The 23403-nt window shown below is 49.3% G+C and overlaps 2 protein-coding genes across 10 annotated transcripts; both read right to left on the minus strand.

Moving 5' to 3' along the window:
• Positions 1-23: 23 nt before the first annotated feature.
• RTKN (rhotekin) lies at positions 24-16797 on the minus strand. Of its 9 annotated transcripts, XM_053589117.1 has the most exons (14): positions 14265-14911; positions 13501-13890; positions 12282-12357; positions 7167-7366; positions 4777-4838; positions 4629-4682; positions 4411-4528; positions 4038-4247; positions 2983-3077; positions 2744-2850; positions 2384-2512; positions 1552-1720; positions 1302-1406; positions 24-718 (listed from the first exon to the last, which is right to left on the minus strand). In XM_053589117.1, exons 4-14 carry the CDS (start codon positions 7325-7327, stop codon positions 384-386), a joined length of 1545 nt encoding a protein of 514 aa, XP_053445092.1. In that variant the 5' UTR covers positions 7328-7366; positions 12282-12357; positions 13501-13890; positions 14265-14911; the 3' UTR covers positions 24-383. The 9 variants fall into 9 exon arrangements, with proteins under 9 accessions (XP_053445092.1, XP_053445088.1, XP_053445086.1 ...); XM_053589113.1 differs by lacking the exon at positions 12282-12357 and having other exon boundaries at positions 14265-14915; XM_053589111.1 differs by lacking the exons at positions 12282-12357; positions 13501-13890; positions 14265-14911 and adding an exon at positions 15571-16786.
• A 4303-nt stretch (positions 16798-21100) lies between these two features.
• On the minus strand, positions 21101-21910 carry LOC128584172 (ubiquitin domain-containing protein 2-like). The gene has a single exon (XM_053589121.1). It carries the CDS (start codon positions 21779-21781, stop codon positions 21101-21103), a length of 681 nt encoding a protein of 226 aa, XP_053445096.1. The 5' UTR covers positions 21782-21910.
• Positions 21911-23403: the final 1493 nt, after the last annotated feature.

Here is a 23403-nt window from a genome sequence, read left to right on the forward strand (position 1 = left end):
GTCCTCAAGAACCAGTGAAAAGCTGCTGTTAAATAATTTTAATGGTTGATGTGGGAGTCACAAGGGAGATACATTCCCTCCCAGGGCTCTTCAGTGCCATCCTCAAAGCTGGTTAGTGCAGGGAGGGAGGGCAGAGTCGGTTCCAGTTTTCTCCCAGGAAGGGTTTAGGTGGTCCTAGTCAACCCCAGGAATGTGTCCCTCAGTACCATGGCAACCACATCTTAAGAGGAGCTTCTGCCCCCCTCTCCACTCTATCCTCAGTCCAGCACAGGAAAAGGAGGCCAAGCTGGCTAACTTGTTACAGACGGTGCCGTATCCAGAGCCCAATTGCACATAAGTCATTTTCCTTTCTGGCAAGATCCCGTTGCCAGGACCTTTCTATCTCAAACTGGTGACTGGAGCCAGGTGCGGGCTAGGCCTTTGCTGCAGAAGCCTCTGGACTGTGGGGATTGCTGCACAGGGAGAGGGGCAACCAAGCGAGAAGCCCCAGGGGAATGGTCTGGGGACACAGCATCCAGGGAAAAGGTTCGGGGTCGCCCCCAGGACAGAGGATGGGTCCAGGCTGAGGCTGGGGCCACTGAGGCAGGCGAGCAGGGGTTAGGCAGGGCAGGCTGGTCTGTAAACATTGCTAGCCAGGGTGGGGGTGTCTCCAGCCTTGATCCCTCCCGCTGAGCCAGGATGTCTGTCACTGCTGCGATGTCATCCAGTGGCTCAATAGCTGTGGCACCAGGAAGGGGTTGAGGGGAGGGGGCTAGTCAGAGCTCAGGCCCCAGACCTACTCAGCCCTGACTATCACCTGTCACTGTAATAGGAGGAAAGCAAAGCCCGGATTTCAGCTGAGATTGCATTATCCTGCAGGAGCAGTCCCTCACCTGAGTTCCCTGGGGCCGCAGGCTCTGATAAGATTGGGATACATTGTACAGGTGGATGGGGAGGAGAGCAGAAGTAGGTGAAGAAACCAAGAAAAAGGAGAAAAATAAAAGCAGTGCCAGGCAAGTGAGGGATCAGAGGAAGAGACAGGAATCCGCATGCAGAAAGGGAAACAGAAAAAAAGAAATTAGGAAAGAAATCTATGAAATGAACCTGGCTCTTTGGGGTTTTGTTTTGAACTTTGGTGGAGATGATTCTAATAAGAATTAGGGAGGAGAAAGGAATATAGCAGAACTAGGTGATACATGGTCCCTAAGATCTGCCTTAGACCAAAGTATGCTTTCTCTCTGTTTCCAGTACCTGGCTTCCCTTAAAGCCCCCCCCCAGTCCTACCTCCCACCAGGTTCCTTAACACTTTTTGCTTCACTCACCCATTTCATGGTACAAGGATCCCTGCTTGGCCAATGCTTGGGGTGGTTTCCGGGGAGCAGGAGTTTCAATTTTCATGATTTCATCACAGCACTGCTTCCACTGGCCTGGAGGAAAAGCACTGATTGGAAGAAAGTGCCAGCTGACCTCTCTCTTGCTGTATTCCCTTCCAATCTTGAAATGGAAGTCTTTGGTAAAAATAACAAACCCCAGTCTCTCTCAACGGTTCATCCCAGCCCCGTTCTCTCTTACTCATGTCAAAGAAAAGCTGCCACAGAGCCTCCATCCAGCATTGCAGGGCTTCTCGACTCTGTGTTTGAAGGATGTGTGTCACCTCATCATCCCCATACCGGTTACTGACACTTAGGGTAAAGGGCTGTCCTGGGACTTTGTCCAGTTCCCCAGCCCGGACTCGAGTGTCCTGCAGGAAAAAGAAAAGGTCTTCCACCTCTACCTTCGTCATTGGAAGTTGGCAGTGACAGCAAGCAGCTCTGATCACCCCTGCCTTGGAAGGAAGGGCTTGTGGGGTCTTCACTGAGCCCTCTCATTTGCCTCCTACTGATTCTGGAGTGGGAAGGAAGGGCATAAAAGGGAGAGGATGAGACGGACAGTCCTGAGTCAGGGAAGGAGGAGCAGATCGAGACAAGGAAAGAGGGATTGAGCAAGGCAGGAAAACACAGAGGTGGCAAGAGTGACAAAGATGTCTAGAACTTCAAAAAAGTAGGCAGGAAACAAAAGGGCTGGGGCACAAAGAAGGGCAATTGAACCTGTGTCAGGAGAGAAAAAAAAGGAAGTGGTAAAATAGATCCAAATTGGAATCTGAGGGGAAAGGAGGATGAAAGTCCTAAACTGGTGTTAGAACCCTGTCTGAGACTTGGCAGGGACTGAGCATCGTGCATGAATGGGATGATCCTTTTCAGTGATACTATTGACAAATATGGTCCAGTGTCCCTGGCCCCAAAGCTGGTTGTGCTGCTGTTAGGAGCAAGAGTCAGCTTCTATCTCTTTGAGGCCCGCATCCACCCTCCTAGGACCTGAAGGAGAGGCTTCCAGGCCCAAGCCTCATCACCAAGGGACCCATCACCTTGTTGATGGCAATAGTGAACAGCGGCTCTTCCCCAGTGTCTGCATCCTCACGTTGGCGGTAGCAGCAGAGATTTGTGCCTTTCAGTACTCCATGTACTCGTGCCCAGTTCTGCATCTCCCCAGCTTGCTGCATAAATGACTCATTGTTTCCTGGGGGAGTCATACCCCCAACACCCCTCTTAGTCACCCCCACTGAGAACTTGCTCTCTTTGCCCACCCTCCTGCCCATTGCTCCCCTTGTCTTACCATGACCCCCTTCCTCCACCCAGGTCTTGAATTTTCAATTGTCCTATTCTTAGGTGATCTAGCTGTCTTCTGCCTTTTCCCTGTTCCCTTCACCTCCTCAGGGCCCCCTCACCTGCACCCTGAGGGTACCACTTGCAGTGGGCTGAGTCATGCAGAGAGGCTGAGCGGCCAGGCGGCAACACACGCTACCATAAAGGGGCAGCCAGGCAGGGTTCTCCTCTAGGGGAGGAGACAGTGCAGGGTGAGGGTGGGGAATGAGGAGGATATTGTCCCACAGCCCCTCTTCTCACCATCATGTGTGTGTGTGTGTGTGTGTGTGTGTGTGTGTTCCCCACACGTGCACATACTCACCATGACTGGCAAGGGTGAGGTCATGTGTACGGAACCCATCTTGCACTGCTGCCAGGGTGAGTGTGGTGTGAGCCAAGAGGTGGTAACGAGGACCACTAAAGGAGAAACAGGAGGGCCATCAGCTGAATGGGGGCCTGTTAGGCACAGGAATTGTAAGAACTGAGCAGATCTGCTTTCATTATTCAGTCTGCCCCACTAAAACCAGCTTGCCTTCCCAATAGGAAGAACAAGTTAAGAACAAGCATTTACTGAACTTCTGCTAAGTTCTAGGGTCTGTGCTTTATATGTGTTATTCCGCTGTATTCCCACAACAGCCTGGTGAAATTGGTGGCTTTCTTTTTTAAATTATTAATTTTTTTTTATTTTTAGAAAAGACACTTGATAAAGCAGTGGCATTCTTTAGATGAGGCAACTTGGAACTGGCGGATTCGAACCCAGCCTGGGCCTGCTAAACAACAATGACAACTACAACAACAACAAAAAGCCAGGCATTGTAGCAGGCACTTGTGGTCCCAGTTTATTCAGGAGGCTGAGGCAAGAGAATCGCTTAAGCCCAAGAGTTTGAGGTTGCTGTGAGCTGTGACACTCTACCAAGGGCGAAATAGTGATACTCTGTCTCAAAAAAAAACCTTGCTCATAATTTATAGTCATTAAGCTAGAATTTGAATCCATGCCTGTATCCAAAGTCAATATTCAGTCCTTACCCCAGTGTTTCTCAAACTGCTCCATAAGAGTCCCAGTAATTCTACAAGGTATCTCTAGGTACCTATCAGCACCAGGGGGCCCAGACTACCCTGTTCCAAGTAAGGAACTGTGTTCTATCCATATAATATATATTTGCTGCTGCTGAAAAGCCTAACTCTCTTTGCCTTCCACTGTTCTGGACTGATTTGGAGTACAGGCCAAGTGCCTCCCAGATATGTGGCCACTGCTCATTCATATCTGCACATCCTGGCAGCAGTGCAAAATGGGTTCTGCATGCTCAACACAGTTCAAAGATCACCTGTGGGCAGGGTATAGGCAGCTGAGGGCAGTGGGGGAGGGCAAGGCCTTACCCCACAGCTGGGGTGGGGAGCAAAATGGGGCTGCTTCCTGAACCCCCTGCACTGTCCAGCGATGCCCTGACACGCCTCCCTGAGGAGCGGCCCAGGGAACTGCTGAGTTTGGTGGCAAGCCTCTTGGGGGTGCCAGCCAGGGCACCCTCCTCTTCTACACAGGCCCCATATAGCTCCAACCGTAGTTCAAAGTCTGGTCCCACCTCGGTGCTAGTGGAAGAAAGAGTATAGTGGTCATGGAGAAGTCTGCAGAGGCACTCAGGGTGGGGAATGTGGGTGGTACAAGTTTAGAATAGCTCCATAGAGAAGGGCAGGCTTCCATCTCCCCTCCTCACTCTCCTCTTCGCCACTAGAATAGGCATGAGGCACTCACAAGAGTACATTGTTCTGAAAGGAGATGTCAGTTAGTGTCCTGTCCACTAGGATCATCTCTGTATCCTGAATGCATTCCCCTAGCTGCAGCAGCAGGAACACAGCCCAGCGATGCAAGTCTGAGGACAAAGAGAACAAAATTGATAAAAATGTGCTCCACAAGAGCCTCCTACCTCAAGGTCACTTCTCTGAATTAGTCTCAGGGTGTGTAGAACTCACCACCTTTGTTCTTGAAATATTCTGTGTCCTTCCACATGAGTGGAATCCGGAGGTCTAAGAGGCAGAAGGGTAGAAATAAATGTTAAGATAGGACAGGAAGTTATGTGGTAGGGCCCGGGGTGCCAGCAGCTGGGGTGGCTGTGCTTACCAGAGATGCAGACGCGGCCTCGGCAAGGAGAGCGCTCAGCAAGTGGGCCGCTGTCAGAAGGCCTGTAGATAAGGCACAATGTCCTGGCCTGGCCTCATGATACTATTCCCCTTTGCTCTGATTCCCAAGAACTCTAGGATCCTCTTGATCCCAGGGTCTCAGCCCCCAAGTCCCCAGGCTGACGGCAAGGCTGAGGGACTGTGAGTGAGAATTGTCCATTGTACCCAGTAGTTTGCCAGGCTTGGGGACCCTTGAGCCTCACAATATGTAAGCTCAGGGCTGCTGCCCTCCAAGAACCCACCCTGACTACCTCTTTAGACCCCTACAAGAGATGAATGAGGCTTGGGACAGGTGCCCACAGAGAGGCTATCAGGGGCTCTCCTCTATTAAACCCTGGGCTTAGAGGGGTTTGCAGCCTTTCCTTTTTTAATTTTTTTTTTTTTTTTTGAGACAGAGCCTCAAGCTATCGCCCTGGGTAGAGTGCCGTGACATCACAGCTCACAGCAACCTCAAACTCCTGGGCTCAAGCGATTCTTCTGCCTCCACCTCCCAAGTAGCTGGGACTACAGGCGCCTACCACAACGCCTGGCCATTTTTTGGTTGCAGCTGTCATTGTTGTTTGGCAGCCCAGGCTGGATTTGAACCCGCCAGCTCAGATGTATGTGGCTGGCACCTTAACCACTTGAGTCATAGGCGCCGAGCTGCAGCCTTTCCTTTTTAACAATAGGGAGGCTGCTGATTTCTACTATCTCATCAGCTCCTTGATATAAGAGGATACTGGGTCAATCAGAAAATAATTTGTGTTTGATGAAAGGAACAAAACATGAGAAGGTAGCCCGGCACAGTGGCCTGTAATCCTAGCACTCTGGGAGGCCAACGTAGGTGGATTGCTTGAGCTCAGGAGTTCGAAACTAGCCTGAGCAAGAGGCCCTGTCTCTACTAAAAATAGAAAAACTAGCTGGGCATTATGGTGGGCACCTGTAGTCCCAGCTACTCAGGAGGCTAAGGCTAGAGGATCTCTTGAGCCCGGGAGTCTGTGAGCTATCATGCCACAACGCTCTATCCAGGGCACAGAGTGAGACTCTGTCTCAAAATACAAAAAAAACCCCCAAAGGGAACATTTGTGTTCTACTTGCCACAGACCATTCTCCTTTCTGTGTAGCTTTGACCTCTTCTTTTTCCCCCTGGCCAGATGTGCTGTACCCTGCTAGTGCCCTGAGTTCTGTAGTCCCCTACTGAAAGCCCCCAGACACACACCCTTCCTCATCTCCCCATTCATCATCAGGACTCTCACTAAGCATGTCTTTCTCTCCTAAAGTGACACTTTATTTGTACTTATTCATAATGCCACTAATGTAAATGGACTTAGCAGGCCCTTAAGCTAAATGATGTGGCACTAATAGCAATGTGTTTAGCTGCCAGGGACTTGGGGTAAACCTGAATCACACTGCCTAGGCTGTGTGGGGACTGAAGCAGGGCAGAGCCTGTTGATGGCCATCTCTCAGGAGGCAGCACACTCACAGGCAAGGCTTCCCCCTTGCCTGCCTGCCCTTCCTCTAGCCTTCCTCTAACTGTAGAGTGGCTTTCCTGCCTTCTCTTGGTGGCTTCATGGGTGAGCTCCTGGCAGCATTGCCTTGTATTAGCCTTCATGGCAGAGTTGGGCACCATGCCAGTGAAGGGCTAGGACTATCTCCCCATCAGCCACAAAGGGGCAAGCAGACCACTGCCAGAGACACATGCAGAAGCCAGTTCTCCAAGTGACCAATTTACCAAAAATGGCCAATCTTCTAATGATCAATTTGCCAAATTCTCCAACATTTTAGTCTTACCACAGCATCACCTCAACTATCTCACCATAGATGTATCTAATCAACAGTCTAATGTCAGTGTAGCTTGTGTTTTACATCCAGAAGCTGAGCCCTTTAGAATGCATGATCTAACTGAAGTGGGTTGGGCTTCCCTTTAAATGGTTCTTTATTATTTCCTTTCCCAATCCCTTTCTCTCATGGTGAACCCCAGATATAACAAACTATTGTCAGTTTGTGGTAAACTGACCATTTGATGAACTGGCTTTGAGAATTTAGTTTTCTTATAGCCAAACATATGGACTCTCTGGATCACAGGCAGGGCTTAACAAATTAGTGTTTTTGTATTACCTACTACCCCTCAGGCTGCCAGCATTTCACAATGGCTTTCCTGATTCACTAGTGCACCTCTGGGCAACACACTGAGGTGGTAAAACACCAGTGTCTCCTCCAGGCCCTGGACAAGGCTTCACTGGGACATCTTCTTCAGGGTGCTCCACATTCCATACATGCACAGGCTGCACCCACCACCACCACCCACAGGGGCTCCTGGTCCCATTGAGGCCATGCCTTCCCCTTGCTCACCGCCGGCCTGTCTTCCCCAGCACCTGCGCCTCTTTGCGCCGCTGTAGCTCGCCCATGTAGCTGAGGATGCGGCTATTGCACACTAGCAGGCTCTTGGTGGCTTCCAGAGCCTGTTCTCGCTGGGAACAGGCTGCTAACAGCTTACAGGCCCCTTCCCTCATCCGGATCTCATGGTCTAGCTTCCTCTGCAACTCTGTGTCCTAGCCAGGATCAGAAAGGGTGAGGAGGAAATGTCAGTCAGGGGACAGGCTGAAGCAACCCCCCACATCCCACCAGGCCCCAGATGAGCTGTGGCCTGGGAGAAATTGATGAGAAACTAATATTTTAGGCAATTCAAGAGCAAGCATAGGGTCTCAATCTCAGTTGACCAAGAATAACCAGAGAAACTTTGTTGCTGAGAGCCAGGGTGCATGCCTATAGTGCCAGCCTCTTTTGAGCACAGTTTTGAAAAATCTATGAAAACCACAAAGTCACATATCCTTTGTTTCAGCTGTCCATATCAAGGAGTTTATCCTACACATATAGTTTACACATATAACTGGGCAAAGCTAGATGTAAAAAATATTCATAACAGCATGTTTTAAACACTAAAATTAGAAGTCCTTCAATAAGGCAGTAAGTTTCAGCAAGTCTATACCATGTAACATTGCAGACATTAAAGAATGAGGTGGAGTATGCAAATATGAAACAATCTCCAAAATAAATGATGTGAGAAAAACAGAATAAACTACCATTATGCATGATATATACAGAGATATGTATGTTTATGTATAAAATAGCAGTGGTTGTGGTAGACCTAGGAGCCAGGAATGGAAAACAGATTTATAATACTTTACCTGTATGTACCCTTCTATACTATTGGAAATCACGTTGCCTTTAAAAAATATTAGATCTTAAGAGTTAAAAAGAATTACCAGGCCCCACCTAAGACTTGGAATAAGACTCTCTAAAAGTGGAGCATGTGCATATTTGGAAAACTTCCCAGGGTATCCTGAGGCAAGTGCCTCTAGGGCTAAGAACCATGAACTAGAAGGAATGGACAAAAAGGCAATCCAAGGTTATCCCCTGGACTTAAGTGATAGGGGGACACGTAATTGGCAAGAGATCAGTGGAGAAGGAGTGTACCACCTACATGGTTTATCCATGCTGCACAGAACCCCATATATATCTCAAATTAAGGGATCCAACACCACCTGGCCCTCTAAGCTTGGGAGGTGAGATCAGAGACAAGGATGGGGATGAGAAGTGGAGAAGATAGGTGGTCCAAGAGGGAGGGGCTACAGGCTGGGCATAAGACCAGATGGGAAGCACTGTGAGAGGCACCAGGATTCTCAGGAACATTCGCTCAGAAAGGAACAATTTATTCAACCTTCTTTCTTAAATCTTGGGTTTGTCATCTGTGAAATGGGAATGTTAATAGCTCCCACTGTTTCAGTGCCCTCACATCCTAGGGTTGTGAGGATTCAGTGAGACAGGGACATAAAGCTCTTAGAACACACCTATCATGTGGTATACATAAAGGTGGGGATACTTATTTAATGATGCTACTTTGGCAACAGTAGTATTCTCCCAGTCAGCACTGGAGCATCCCTGTGCTAAGGCTCTACATTTAAAATCCAGCTAGGAGGTAAGAGACGCAGGCATTAATGTTTGCTCCATAAGTGCCACGTCATGGTGTAATCGTGCTATTTGCTTCTGGCTGAGGTGATCAGGAGAGGAGACGGAAGACTAAGTCACAGCACACAGATCCATTCAGGAAAAAAGGCAAGTTGAGCCTCTCACTTAGAGGAGGGGAATGAATGACCACCCGAAACTGTCCTTTTCCTCATACCAGTTCTTCAAACCCTGTGCCCTTGCTTCTGTCCCTAGTGGCTCCAACCTTCAAGTCTCTAACTGGAACACACCAAATTCCCTCTTCCAAAATCCTTGTCCAACCTGTCTACAGATTCTCCCTTCACTATTTCCTGGACACAGGGTAGGCCCGATTTTTATCACCTTCACTCCAGTACCATCTACCTGTTTTCCCTTTCCAGATAGACCAACCCATTCTCAAACCCCCCTTCACCAGGAAGGCCTCCCAGACTACACAGGTCCTCCTAGTTTTGTCTGTCTGCACCAGGGTCCTATCTCTGCTAAGCTTCTCTTCTTGCCAACACTCCTCCCCCATCTCCCCTTCCCCGCACCCCCCCCTCCCGCCGCGTCTGCACCCAGCTGCCACCACAAACAACCCCTCTACTTGCCAACCCCTCACCCTAGTCTGCACCCAGCCTCCACCACAAACAAACCAAACAGGTGAGAACTGGGAAGAAATGGGACACAGAGGCATCCTCAAGCCCCCTCCTGGCTAGCCTTGTTCCAGTCCCAGCACTCACGGATCCTTCCCTAGCCCTGTCCATTGCGCGTGTAGCAGCGAGGCAGGGCAGCAGTGCGCGAAAGCTCCAGGGAGCTGCACTGGCGGTGGGACCAGAGCGCTGGCTTAGCGGCACCGCCTCCGCTCGCAGCGCTCAGGGTGCTGGTGACATCAGCTCCCAATTGCCGCGAGAGCTACTGAGGGGCGCTGGGGCGCAGGCGGTCCCTCCAGCCACTTGGCCGGCAGCGAGCAGTGCAACCATGGAGACCCCCTCACCACAAGATGGGATCTTTCCAGCATCCGCATCACCCTGGAAGGGGCTCCGGGCCTCCAGGCTTTTGCGCTGTGTTCCAGCTCCAGAAAGCCCCACCCATGTAGCGTTTGACCTCCAAGGTGACCTCCTGCCTGGGAGTATGGGAGTAGGGGGCAGGGTGGATAGTGCATAAATGGGAAAACTGGGGCCCTAGAGAGGTCGCTAGGCTCAGCCTGGACAAGTGGGACTGGAAGCCCAGACACCACCCCCTCCAGCCCCAAATCTACTTTCGCATAGCCGAGAGCACCCTAGAAAACTGGCTCCCACCTTTTCCTGTACAGGATCTCAGGAATCCTGGCTCAGACTCAAGATCCTAGTGCTTTACCCCATCTCCCCACCCCAGAGATAGTTCCTTGTTGCCCCTCCTCACTCACACACACCTTCTCCCCAGGCAGGAAGTATTCACCACCACCACCACCCCCAACACACACACACACTCCTGGGAAAGAGCCTAGATTTGGATGTCAGCAGACCTGAATCAGATCCCATGGGACTGAAGGAGGCTGAGTCATGGGCAGAAGCTCCAGCACACATTAGGCCCTCTGTGGACATCCCCTACACCCTCCCACTCTTCTGTCCCTGACTTCCTGTTTTGTTTCTCATCACCTTCTGTTCCCTTCAGAACCTCCAGGGCTAAGTTCAAATGCTTGTTTAGGGACTTGACAAGCTGTGAGAATTTAACCTTTGGAGCCTCGGTTCGTAAACTGGGAAATATTCTATCTTCATAGCATTGTTTGAGGATTAAATGGGAATGCCTAAACTCTACCTGGGCCTAGCACAAATTGACACATTTTTTTCTTTTTTTGCGGGGGGTGGGGGTGGGGAAGGGTCTGCCTCTGTCACCTGGGCTAGGTATACAGTGGCATCATCATAGCTCACTGCAAATCTCAAACTCCTGAGTTCAAGGAATCCTCCTGTCTCAGCCTCCCATGTAGCTAGTACTACAGGTGTCCACCTCTATGCTTGGCTAATTTTTTCTGGGTTTTTTTTTCTTGAGACGGAGTTCTACTATGTCGCCCTTGCTAGAATGTGGTGGCGTCACAGCTCACAGCAACCTCAAACACTTGGGCCTAAGAGATTCTCTTGCTTCAGCCTCCCAAGTAGCTGGGACTACAGGTGCTCACCACAATGCCTGGCTTTTTGTTGTAGTTGTCATTGTTGTTTAGCAGGCCTAGGCCGGGTTGGAACCCACCAGCCCCAATGTAAATGGCCAGTGCCCTAACTGCTGAGCTATGAGCACTGAGCCATTTTTCTGTTTGTTTTTTAATAGAGATGGGGGTCTTGCTCTTACTGAGGCTGGTCTTGAACTCTTGGCCTCAAGCAATCCTCCAGCCTCAGCCTCCTCAGAGTGCTAGGATTATAGGCGTGAGCCACTGTGCCCAGCCACATATTTAAAAATCAATTTTCTCTCGCTCTTACCTCCCCTTTACTTACAGCTTAAGTTGCTCCCCCTAAAAGTCCTCTTGGATGTATTCTCCCATGATTACCTCTTTTGCCAATCACTGAAACATCAATGGGTTTCTCTTTTGAGAACCTGCTGAACTTGGTAGTGAACAAACACAGGACCCTCAACCATGGCTATAGCAGAGGCGACCAAAGTGAAAACTAAGCCCCTCCTCTGCCCAAGAATGTGGGCAGGCTACCAATGGAAAAATATTACATTTGTTTAGAGGAGAACAGGATGCAGAATTTAAACATTTACATACCTAGACCCACTCTAATAAAACTTGCGATGATGGAAATGTTCAGTAGCCATCCAGCACTTGAAATACAGCTAGAGCAACTAAGGAACTAAATATTTTATTTTAATTAACTAAAGTTAAGATTTAAATAGCCATATGTAACCAGTAACATGGATAGTGGCAAATAGGTTTAATCTCACATGCCGACACAGGAAAATTAGGTTGTGTCAGAGTCCCAACAGGGTCACTGAACACCTTTCTGCAAATTCAAATTAGACACAGGTGCCCCTCCTGATGCAGATGAAACCAAACCAGGATTCCTGCCTCTGGCTGGTGCCTAAATGAAGGACACAACCTGCACTGCGTTGAGAAAGATTCTTAGGGCTCATCTGGGCTCCTTGGAAAAGAGTGCCATGATTAACTAGTAATGTCTCCTAAGATTCAGGGAGTGGGGAGGGGCTTGAGGGGGCAGCACAGGTGCAATAAACTGCCATTCCTGACCTAAACTCTAGTCCTGCCTTCCACCTCTCTTAAAAGGAATGCCCTGCCTGGTGCAGTGAGTCACTTCTACATCTTCTTCCATCTTCCTCATCTCAGTAAAGGGCCACACTGCCTGGTTGCTCAGCCACACACCTAGGAATCATCCTGAAGTTCTCTCTTTGCCTTCCTCCTCACATCCAATCCATCCGCCAGCCCCATGTTTTGAAATCCACTAGCTTCTCACCATCTCCACCACAAGCATTTTAATTCACACCACCAGGTTTACTCACCTATGACTGTAACAACTCCCACCTGGTGATCTTCTGCTGCCTCTCTTGCCTTCCCATTCTCCACTCTCCACTCAGGCTACTCACGATAGAAGCCATCATTTAAAAACATCAGATGAGTCATTCTCTTACTTAAATCCTTTCCATGGCTCAATATCACACTTAAAGTAAAATCCTAGTGCCTTATCGGTCCTGTATGACCTGACCCTGGCCCCTCAGCTCTACCCCAACTACTACATTCCAGCCACACTCACACTGGCTCTCTTACTTCCCACAAATGTATCACCCTTATCCCCATCTAAGGACCTTTGCCCTTGCTATGCCCTCTGTGTAGAAAGCCCTTCCTCCAATCTCCATATTTAAAGGCTATCTTTAGATCCTCCTGGTCTTAGCTCAAAGAGCCCCTCACAGAGTTACCCCTCCAGCTCCATATGTAATGCTGCCTTCCCTGGCTGATTTTTTTTTTTTTTTTGCAGTTTTTGGCCGGGGCTGGGTTTGAACCCCACCTCCGGCATATGGAGCCGGGGCTCTACTTGTTTGAGCCACAGATAAGGGAGGATTTGGGAGAGTCCTCAGAGGATTAGGGAGAGTGAGCCCAAGCAGTGGGACAAAGGGGCGAGTTGGTGCCCCCCCTACCTGATTTTGATTACATCCCCACTTAAAATAATTTCACTATGTGGTATTATTTATGTTTTTGAATATTTATTGTGTTCTCTCACTACAATAGACCTTTTCTGTCTTGTTCACTGAGGTATCCCATGTTCTAGAAAGGAGCTTAGCACATAACACATGTTCAATAAATGTGTTTAAGAATAAATAAATTACTAAACAGCTCCTTGCCATCTCCTAGGGCCAGCAGAATCCTTACTCCTAGCCCAGAGTCTTCTTGAAGCTATATCCTTCCTGCAAAGTTCTCTCACATTGAACTCTTCTCTTTGACCCATTCCTAAAAAGAGCCCTTGTGCCCAGAACAGATATCCACATCCACCCACAGAAGTTCCAGAAATAGATGTGAAGACCCTGCTGCCAACATAAGTCTCTATCAGCAGAACTACACCTGTGTGTGGGTACACACACAGCACCCAATAAAGGTTACACAAAACCACCTCTCCCTCTACCCACACAACTCTCCCCACCCTCTGCCCCCGCAGGGATGGGCAAGAAGAGTCAGGGGCTAGGATGCAAGCAGAGGAGGTATGTACTCCAGGGGTGGGGGCATTACCTCCAGGCTGAGTGCCATCTGCCGAATGTAGAGCATATTCAGGTCCTCCAGGATGTGCAATCTGTCCTGCATCTCTGTGCCCCCCTCCCCCAGTGCCCTTTCCCTTATAGACCCTTCCAGAGGGGGCAGATAGTCCCACAATTCTCCTCCCACTGTTCCCTCAGTCTTGAAAGAAGTGACCAGAGTCTGGGCAGAGGCTGCCCCGTCCACTCCTGTTACTGTTACTCCTGTTACTCCTGCTGCTGTGAAATTTTCCTCGCCTACTGCTGTCCAAGGGAGGAAAGGAAAGTAAGATGAGGATGAGTGGGGTCCCAGGAGACAAGGCCAGCTGCAGAGAGGGCCCTGGGCACAGAGTGTCCAGTCTTGCTTTGGTGGCAGCTGTTCTCCCAGCTGTGGAAGAAAAAGGCCCTTTCATTCCGACTCTGGCCCCTCCCCGGCTCCCGCCCACATCCCTGGCCCCGCGAACAGAGAATCTGTATGCCCAGAGGGCAGTGAGGGGCAGGCACAGCTGGAAGGGGGCAGGGAAAGGACGCCTCATGCAGGTTCTACAGAATCGTGGAGTTTGTCAAGAGGTTGGAGCTTTTGGAAAGGGGTTCAGGCTTAGTTTGAGAAAGTTAGAAAGAGCAAGAGAGGTGAGAGGATTAGGGAGAGTGAGCCCAAGCAGTGGGACAAAGAGGTGAGTTGGTAATGCGGCCCAGCCTCCCGGGCCACCCCTCCAACTCGGGGCGCCCATCCAGCCTGCTCCACCCTGGGCTCCCAATTACCTCGCTTTTCCAGCAGAAGGGAGGAGAAGGAGGGAGGAAAGCAGGGGTGTGCCTGTCTGCTGCTGCCCCCGCTCCCCTCTGCAGGCCCCTTCCCTTCCAAACAGGAAACCAGCCCGATTCCCAGCCAGCTGCAGCTTTGTCCCCCTCCACCCCAGGCCCACGGAGTCACACTCCGCACGGCGGCGGCTGGGCCCTACGGCTCCGCCCTGACTCCTCAGCGATGGCCCCCAAAGGCCCCGCGGATCGCAGGGGCGGTGCCATCTCACAAGCCCCTCCTCTGTCCCCCAAGCCTCGCTGGCCCCAAGCGGGTTCCTTAGGCAAAGTTGCTTAAGGGTGGGGTATCCGACAAATGTCCTCTCCCCCAAGCCACTAGCTTCTGAGTCAGAGAAGGCCTGGGACACTGGGACAAGAGTGTGAAAGGGCCTTTGTTCTGGGCAGGCTGGAGGGAAAGGGCAGAAACCAGGCTTGGAATCCCAGCCCGGGGGGAGAGGGGGAGGGAGGAAAGCCCACCTCGCTTAACCCTTTCCAGGCCCCAGATGGAAGGAGAGTTTGGAATTGTTCTTGGGCAAGTGTAAAGCTGACCCTGAGGACAGAAGAATCTTCAGGGTAGCTACTCGCCCTCTCAGTTCTAGCTCAGCACACACCTTCAGCCCCACTCGAGCCTCTGTAGGCAGTTAGGGTAGACCTGTGGACGGTTGCACTGAGGAGGAAACTCTGAGCCTAGAGGTTAGACTCCTGATAAGCCCTTGGAAAAGAGGCGGAGAATTTGGGCGTAGAAAATAACCCCGGAGAGTTAAAAGGTAGCTCTCCACTCCCCTAGCCCTTCAGGGACACAGGAGCTGTTGAAGAAGGCTTCCTCCAAGCGGGTAGACCTGACCCAGAAATGCAGACTGGTGACAGTGGCTAGCCCAGACGGTGGAGACAGGTTGCGGCTTGGGGCTGGCGACTTAAGTCCCTTGGGCGCCCAGGCCAAGAGTCCGAAGGTAGCTGCCCGCCTAGCTGCCCTTGGCCGGAGAAAGCCCGGGAGGGGGGTTCAAGCACAATGTGGGGACCCTCAAATTAAGGCCAACCCGGAGATTTTGCAGACGCCAGTCCATCCCAACCATCCCAACATTCCCAGGGAATGTGTAGGGCAGCACAGATCCTATTAGTGCGCAGACAGTCCGCACCTTCCTTTTCCAGTCAACAGCTCGGGAGGATTTGTACCCAGACCGCTGCGTCTCCGCCCCTCGGTGCGAGCGCGGACGCCGAGGCGGCAGAGGCTGCCGGAGAGAGCAGAGGGAAGGCAGGGACGCGGGTCGCTCACCTCTGGCAGGTCGCTGAAGACGCTGAGTCGGAAGCGGCCGCGTTTGAACTCCATCTCCAGGGCGGAGCCCCTGGCCACGGTGACACGGCTCCGGTGGTTTCGGGAGAACATACTGGCAGCTCTGTGCGGTTGCCTCTCCTGTGCGCTCCCCACGCGGCCTGGCCCTGCCGGCTCTTGTGTGCTTCTGTCCCTCGACGCCCGCCCGCCAGTCTGGCCGGGAATCTCCCGCTGCCTAGTTCCCAAACCCCGCCCCTGGAGAAGACACCTGGGCCCGGCAGGGCGCGGTACTCTTCTGTTCCACCCCCGCCATAGGCCCAGCACGTCCGGCCAGTCCTAGGGCGCCAAGCAAACCTCGCCCGACAGCCCCAGAGCAGGGGCACCCTACACCTCACTAACAGCGCGGGGGCGCGTCCCCCTTCCGGCTCCGGTCGCGAGCGCCTCACCTGGGCAGGGGCGGGTCCAAGGAAGCCCCGCCTCACCAACCACCCCCACCTGGCAGGCCAACTCCCAAGGCACAGAAAATCCCCGGGGCTACATGACTCGCCGCGTGCACATTCTGGGTCTAGCCGGGCTCTGGGACTGTGCCCAACCTCACCCCTTGAAGCGACTGTTTGAACTTCCTACAGAGCCAAATGTCAGTTCTTCGTCTGTCTCCTAACTTAGGGTCCCTTCCACAGCTATCCACCCATTCTTAGTGACTACAATTCATGGGGCTGTGCATAAGCTCCTCTTGGAACTCCAGCTCTGTCCCTAAATAACCATGGAAGTCATTGATCTTTCGAGTTTCTCATCTTTCAACAGGGTTTGAAAGAGTTTCTCACCTTTGAAGTCACTGACCTTTCGAGTTTTCTCATGCGTTCAACAGGGATACTGCAATTATTCCCATTCCTCAAGTTGCTACAAGGATTACATATAAGAAACAGTGCATTCCATTTGATCTCACAATCCCATTACTAGGCATCTACCCAGAAGGAAAAAAATCATTTTATCATAAGGACATCTGCACTGGATTGTTTACTGCAGCTCAATTTACAATCACCAAGATGTGGGAACAACCCAAGTGCCCATCAACCCAGGAATGGACTAACAAACTGTGTATATGTATACCATGGAGTACTATTCAGCCATTAAAAAGATGGAGTTGAAACACATTCTTCTTAGTAAAGAATCACAAGAATGGAAAAGTAAGTGTCCAATGTACTCAATACTAATACGAAACCAGTAGATGAAATAATACAGGCCTACACAAGAGAAAAACTTAATTCAAGTTGGGGAGAGGGATAGGAGGAGAAGAGGGGAGGGGATGTCTGTGTGCTCCCACCTAATGGGCACAATGTAAGGGTAGATGGCACACCTCCTAGTTGTGGGACACAACTACAACAACAGGTACATTACCTAATAAATGAAAACACTGTAACCTAATCGTTGGTACCCTCCTATTAATCTGAAATTTTAAAAAAATAAAAGAGGGGGGCCAGGCACAGTGGCTCATGCCAGTAATACCAGCACTTGGGAGGTGAGAGGATGGATTGCCTGAGCTCACGAGTTCAAGACCAGCCTGAGCAAGAGTGAGACCCGCATCTCTTAAAAATAGCCAGGCATTGTAGTGGGTGCCTGTAATCCCAGCTACTCAGGAGGCTGAGGCAAAAGAATCGCTTGAGCCTAAGAGTTTGAGGTTGCTGTGAACTATGATGCCATGGTACTCTACCAAGGTGACCAAGTGAGACTCTGTCTCGAAAAGAAAAAGAAAGAGGGCAGCTCCTGTGGCCTAGTGGGTAGGGTACTGGCCCCATATACCGAGGGTGGCGGGTTCAAACCTGGCCCTGGCCAAACCACAACAAAAAAATAGCTGGGCATTGTGGCAGGTGCTTGTAGTCTCAGCTACTCGGGAGGCTGAGGCAAGAGAATCACCTACGCCCAGGAGTTGGAGGTTGCTGTCAGCTGTGATGCCACAACACTCTACCACGGGCGATAAGGTAAGACTCTGTCTCTACAAAAAAAAAAAAAAAAGGAAAGAAAGAAAGAAAAAGAAAGTGAAAAAATGGCTTGGTGTCTATAGCTCAGCAGCTAGGGCACTAGCCACATACACCAGGGCTGGCAGGTTCAAACCCAGCCCAGGCCTACAAAACAACAATGACAACTACAACAAAAAAAAAATAGCCAAGTGTTGTGGTGGGTACCTGTAGTCCCAGCTACTTGGGAGGCTGACTCAAGAGAATAGCTTACGCTCAAGAGTTGGAGGTTGCTGTGAGCCACTATGCTATGACACTGTACCAAGGGCCACAAAGTGAGACTCTGTCTCAAAAAAAAAAAAAAGTGCAAAATGCCTGGCATAGTGCCTGGCCAAGGCAAATGCCCCATAAGTGGAGTTATAAAGATAAAGGAGCAGGTGCAGCACCTTCCTGCCCCTGGATGGGACACCAGCAGTGTCAGCTCCCTGCACTCAGACCTTAAGTGCCTTAGGAGAGTGAGGACTTCCACCACCTCTATATTATTGCTCAGCTGCTTTGCTGGGTCAAAAATAGGGTTCCTTTCTCTCTGCTAGACAGCCCAGCAGGAGAGAAGAAAATGGCAGAGGGTTAGCCATTTTGGAGGCTTCAGAACTTACTGAGAACTTGAGAAAAGGGTGGAGCTAATAGTGGAATGGTTGGGCCCAGAGATTTTTCAGCCTTTTGCTTTTAGAGAGTCCAGGTTAGAATTTCTCTGCTGTGGCAAATTATACATTATTCTTTTGTAAAAGCTGACTTAAAATTACTTCAGCAAAAGGGGGGATTTGATGGCTTATGTAACTGAAATGTCTAGGGGTCAGGCTTTATGTGGCTTGACCCAGACATTGAGTGTCACAAGGATCCAGTCTCCTCCTATGACTTTGCTCTACTTTCCTCCATGGTAGCATCACTCTCCAAAGTGGAACAAAATTGCTGCCCAAAATTCTGGGTCTACATCTTTACAATCTAAATTCAGCTGAAAAGAGAGCATCTGTTTCCCGAGGCTCCTATGCATGTCTCGGATTCATTGTGTCCTATTTGGGATCATTCATCCATCCCAACCATTCAAGAATTCCAATCATTCTTGCTGGAAGTAGACAGAGCTGAACCAATCTCTGTGGTTAAGAGGGTTCTGTGAACCTGGCCTGGGTCACTTGCCCACTCCTGGACACTAACTGGAAACCACTAACCTGGGAGGGAGAGAGGAGGAGGGGGTGGCTCCCCACAAAATGTTCCAGATAGTACCATCAGAAGGCGACGGAATAACTAATGGACATTAAAAACAATTACCATCTGGGCGGCGCCTATGGCTCAGTCAGTAAGGCGCCGGCCCCATATACCGAGGGTGGCGGGTTCAAACCCGGCCCCGGCCAAACTGCAACCAAAAAATAGCTGGGCGTTGTGGCGGGCGCCTATAGTCCCAGCTACTCAGGAGGTTGAGGCAAGAGAATCGCTTAAGCCCAGGAGTTGGAGGTTGCTGTGAGCTGTGTGAGGCCACGGCACTCTACCGAGGGCCATAAAGTGAGACTCTGTCTCTACAAAAAAAAAAAAAAAAAAAAAAAAAAATCCCAATGAAAAAAAAAATTAAAAAAAAAAAAAAAACAATTACCGTCCTCTACACACAAAAATTCACACAGAGAAGAGAGTTCTGGTTAGCAGATAAGGCAGACAAAAAGATTTTATAAAGTTTATGGCATTTGAGGCTCAGCATCTGTAGCACAGTGGTTACAGGCACCAGCCACATACACTGAAGTTGACGGGTTCAAACCCAGCCCGGGCCAGCTAAAACAACAATGACAACTGCAACAACAACAACGACAACAACAACAAAAAAAAATAGCTGGGCATTGTGGTGGGCACCTGTAGTCCCAGCTACTTGGGAGGCTGAGGCAAGAAAATTGCTTAAGCCCAAGAGTTTGAGGTTGCTGTTGAGCTGTGACACCAAAGCACTCTACTGAGAGCAACATATTGGGACTCTGTCCTCCCCTTCAGGCCTTTAGCCACCATGAACATAGGCTCTATGGAAGGGTTTTTATATCCCTCTCCTGAGACATAGGCAGGAGCTAGAGCAGTGGTTCTCAACCTTCCTAATGCTATGGCCCTTTAATACAGTTCCTGTGGGTCCTAACCCACAGGTTGAGAACCTCTGCACTAGAGGAATGGAGGGTGTTTGGACAGAAGGTTAGCTAGAATTCTGCCTGAGAGTTCATACTTAATGTGGCTGAAGATTTTGAAAACTGTAACACAATCAAAGTTATGCAGAGGATGCCAAAAATATGTATACACATCGCGAGAAAAGAACTAACTGAGCACAGTAGCTCACACCTATAATCCTAGCCTCCCAGAGTAATCCTAGTAATCCTAGCACTCTGGGAGGCTGAGGTGGGAGAATCCTTTGAGGTCAGGAGTTCAAGACCAGCCTAAGCAAGAGAGAGAGCTGATTTTTACCAAAAATAGAAGAATATTCTGGGTGTTGTACTGGGCACCTGTAGTCCCAGCTTCTAAGGAGGCTGAGACAGGAGGATTCCTTGAACCCAGGAGCTCAAGGTTCATGTGAGGTAGGCTGATACCATGGCACGATAGCCTAGGCAACAGAGCAAGACTCTGTCTTGAAGGAATAAAGAAAAGAAGAAAGGAAGGAAGGCTGCATTAAAATTGTAATACTCCTTGAATAGCCAAGACATTACTCAGAAATAAAAACAAAGCAGGAGGAATCACGCTACCAGACCTCAGACTATACTATAAATCGATAGTGATCAAAACAGCATGGTACTGGCACAAAAAGAGAAGTGGATGTATGGAACAGAATAGAGAACCAAGAGATGAACCCAGATACTTACCATTATTTGATCTTTGACAAGCCAATTAAAAACATTCAGTGGGGGCTCGGCGCATGTAGCTCAAGCAGCTAAGGAGCCAACCACATACACCTGAGCTGGCAGGTTCGAATCTAGCCCTGGCCTGCCAAACAAGGACAGCTGCAACCATAAAATAGCCGGGCATTATGGCAGGTGCCTGTTGTCCCAGCTACTTGGGAGGCTGAGGCAAGAGAATCGCTTGAGCCCAGGAGTTGGAGGTTGCTGTGAGCTGTGATTCCACACCATTCTACCTAGGGCGACAGCTTGAGGCTCTGTCTCAAAAAACAACAACAACAACAAAAAAAAAACATTCAGTGGGGAAAAGATTCCCTATTTAACAAATGGTGCTGGGTGAACTGGCTGGCAACCTGTAGAAGACTGAAACTGGACCCACACCTTTCACCATTAACTAAGATAGGCTCTCACTGGATTAAAGATTTAAACTTAAGACATGAAACTATAAAAGAAAGTACAGGGGAAACTCTTGAAGAAATCGGGCTGGGCGAATATTTTATGAGGAGGACCCCCGGGGAATTAAAGCAGCTTCAAAAATACACTACTGGGACCTGATCAAACTAAAAAGCTTCTAAACTAAAATTTCATGACATAGAGTAGGAAATAACAACATCACAATAAAAAGGAGCAGAAGGATCAGGGAACCAGCCAATAGGATCAGTTCAGTTTTCAACTGGTGTTGGGTTCTGCAAAGTCTGGCTCACGATAGTCATTTGGGATCTTCAGCTCTTCCAACTTCATTTTGTCAGTGAGAGGTCTGCCAGAGAAAAACCACTGCTGACTACTTGGTTCCACTCCTTCATCTGCATGTAACGTCTCTTCATGTGGATACTGTGTCTGTGCTACGAACCACAAGTTTGAGGTCTTTCCTGTAGAAAAGCACAAACGGAACTGAGATTCATATCCAGAATTGGGTGGTGGCTCAGGAATATCTAGAGTCTCTCTGTCACTCTTTTCCTCTATCATGTTGATTGGTGGTGCTAAGCAATAGACTGGAAGCTGGTATCTGTTCCCCAGTTCATCATAGCACTCTGTAAATGCACCATGTGGTAATGTTATATTTGCACCATCAATGATCGCTTGTGCCAGTTCATGATCATTGCTCTCAAAAGCATGCGCAGCAGCCTTCAAGGCATCCCAAATCTCTTTACGGCCTTCAAATTCTGGTGCAGTACCCCAAAATTCGTCTCTCTTGCTGCGCAGTTGTCCATGTGTCATAGGATAATGGCTTTTCCATTTTGGTTTCTCCTTTTTCAAAGGCTGGTTACGACCTAAAGCAACTCCGGTGCCCTCCGAGTTCTCGTTGAGGCTGCCTGAAGAGTCGTGCTGGGAGCCCACACACCCGCCCATGGGGGACCCCGGCGCCTCATCCTCCACTTACGGGAGCTGGTCCGGGCCCACTGCCGCCGCCGCCGCCGCCTCCTCAGCTTCCTCCAGCGCCACAGCCGAGCTCCGGACAGGCGCGCCGCTCTGCTCGCCCGCCGCCAAGAACACAGTAAGTAAAGCAAGCAGACAGCCTTCAGAATGGGAGAAGATATTTGCAGGTTATGTCTCTGACAAAGGTTTAATAAGCAGGATCCACAGGGAACTCAAATGTATAAGCAAGAAAAGAACAAGTGATCCCATCCTAGGCTGGGCAAGGGACTTGAAGAGAAACTTCTCTGAAGAAGACAGGCGTACGGCCTACAGACATATGAAAAAATGCTCATCATCCTTAATCATCAGAGAAATGCAAATCAAAACTACTTTGAGATATCATCTAACTCCAGTAAGATTAGCCCATATCACAAAATCCCAAGACCAGAGATGTTGGCGTGGATGTGGAGAAAAGGCAACACTTCTACACTGCTGGTGGGAATGCAAATGAATACATTTCTTTTGGAAAAATGTTTGGAGAACACTTAGAGATCTAAAAATAGACCTGCCATTCAATCCTATAATTCCTCTACTAGGTATATACCCAGAAGACCAAAAATCACATTATAACAAAGATATTTGTACCAGAATGTTCAAGCAGCCCAATTCATAATGGCTAAGTCATGGAAAAAGCCCAAGTGCCCATTGATCCACGAATGGATTAATAAATTGTGGTATATGTACACCATGGAATATTATGCAGCCTTAAAGAAAGATGGAGACTTTACCTCTTTCATATTTACATGGATGGAGCTGGAACATATTCTTCTTAGTAAAGTATCTCAAGAATGGAAGAAAAAGTGTCCAATGTACTCAGCCCTACTATGAAACTAATTTATGGCTTTCACATGAAAGCTATAACCCAGTTATAACCTAAGAATATGGGAAAAGGGGAGAGGAAGGAGAGGGAGGGGGAAGGATGGGCAGAGGGAGGGTGATTGGTGGGATTACACTTATGGTCATCTTACAAGGGTACATGTGAAACTTAGTAAATGTAGAATATAAATGTCTTAACACAATAACTAAGAAAATGCCAGGAAGGCTATGTTAACCAATGTGATGAAAATATATCAAATGGTCTATAAAGCCAGTGTATGGTGCCCCATGATCACATTAATGTACACAGCTATGATTTAATTAAAGAAAAATAAAAAAATAAAATTGTGATACTCAATATATACTGACAATGAAAGATAAATACAGGCTTGGCGTCCATAGCACAGTGGTTACAGTGCCAGCCACATACACCAGAGGTGGTGGGTGAGCCCAGCCCAGGCCAGCTAACCAACAATGGCAACTGTAACAAAAACTAGCCAGGTGCTGTGGTGGCGCCTGTGGTCCCAGCTGCTTGGGAGGCTGAGGCAAGAGAATCGCTTGAGCCCAACAGTTTGAGGTTGCTGTGAGCTGTGACACCACAGCACTCTACCAAAGGTGACATGGTGAGACTCTGTCTCAAAAAAAAAAAAGAAAGATAAATACAAATCACATCTGAGCATCTCTTGTAATTGCAGAAGTTAAACATGACTTGAGTATTACAAATTTCACACATTGTTTTT

The sequence above is a fragment of the Nycticebus coucang genome, chromosome 4, assembly GCF_027406575.1.
Source record: "Nycticebus coucang isolate mNycCou1 chromosome 4, mNycCou1.pri, whole genome shotgun sequence".
NCBI lineage: Eukaryota > Metazoa > Chordata > Mammalia > Primates > Lorisidae > Nycticebus > Nycticebus coucang.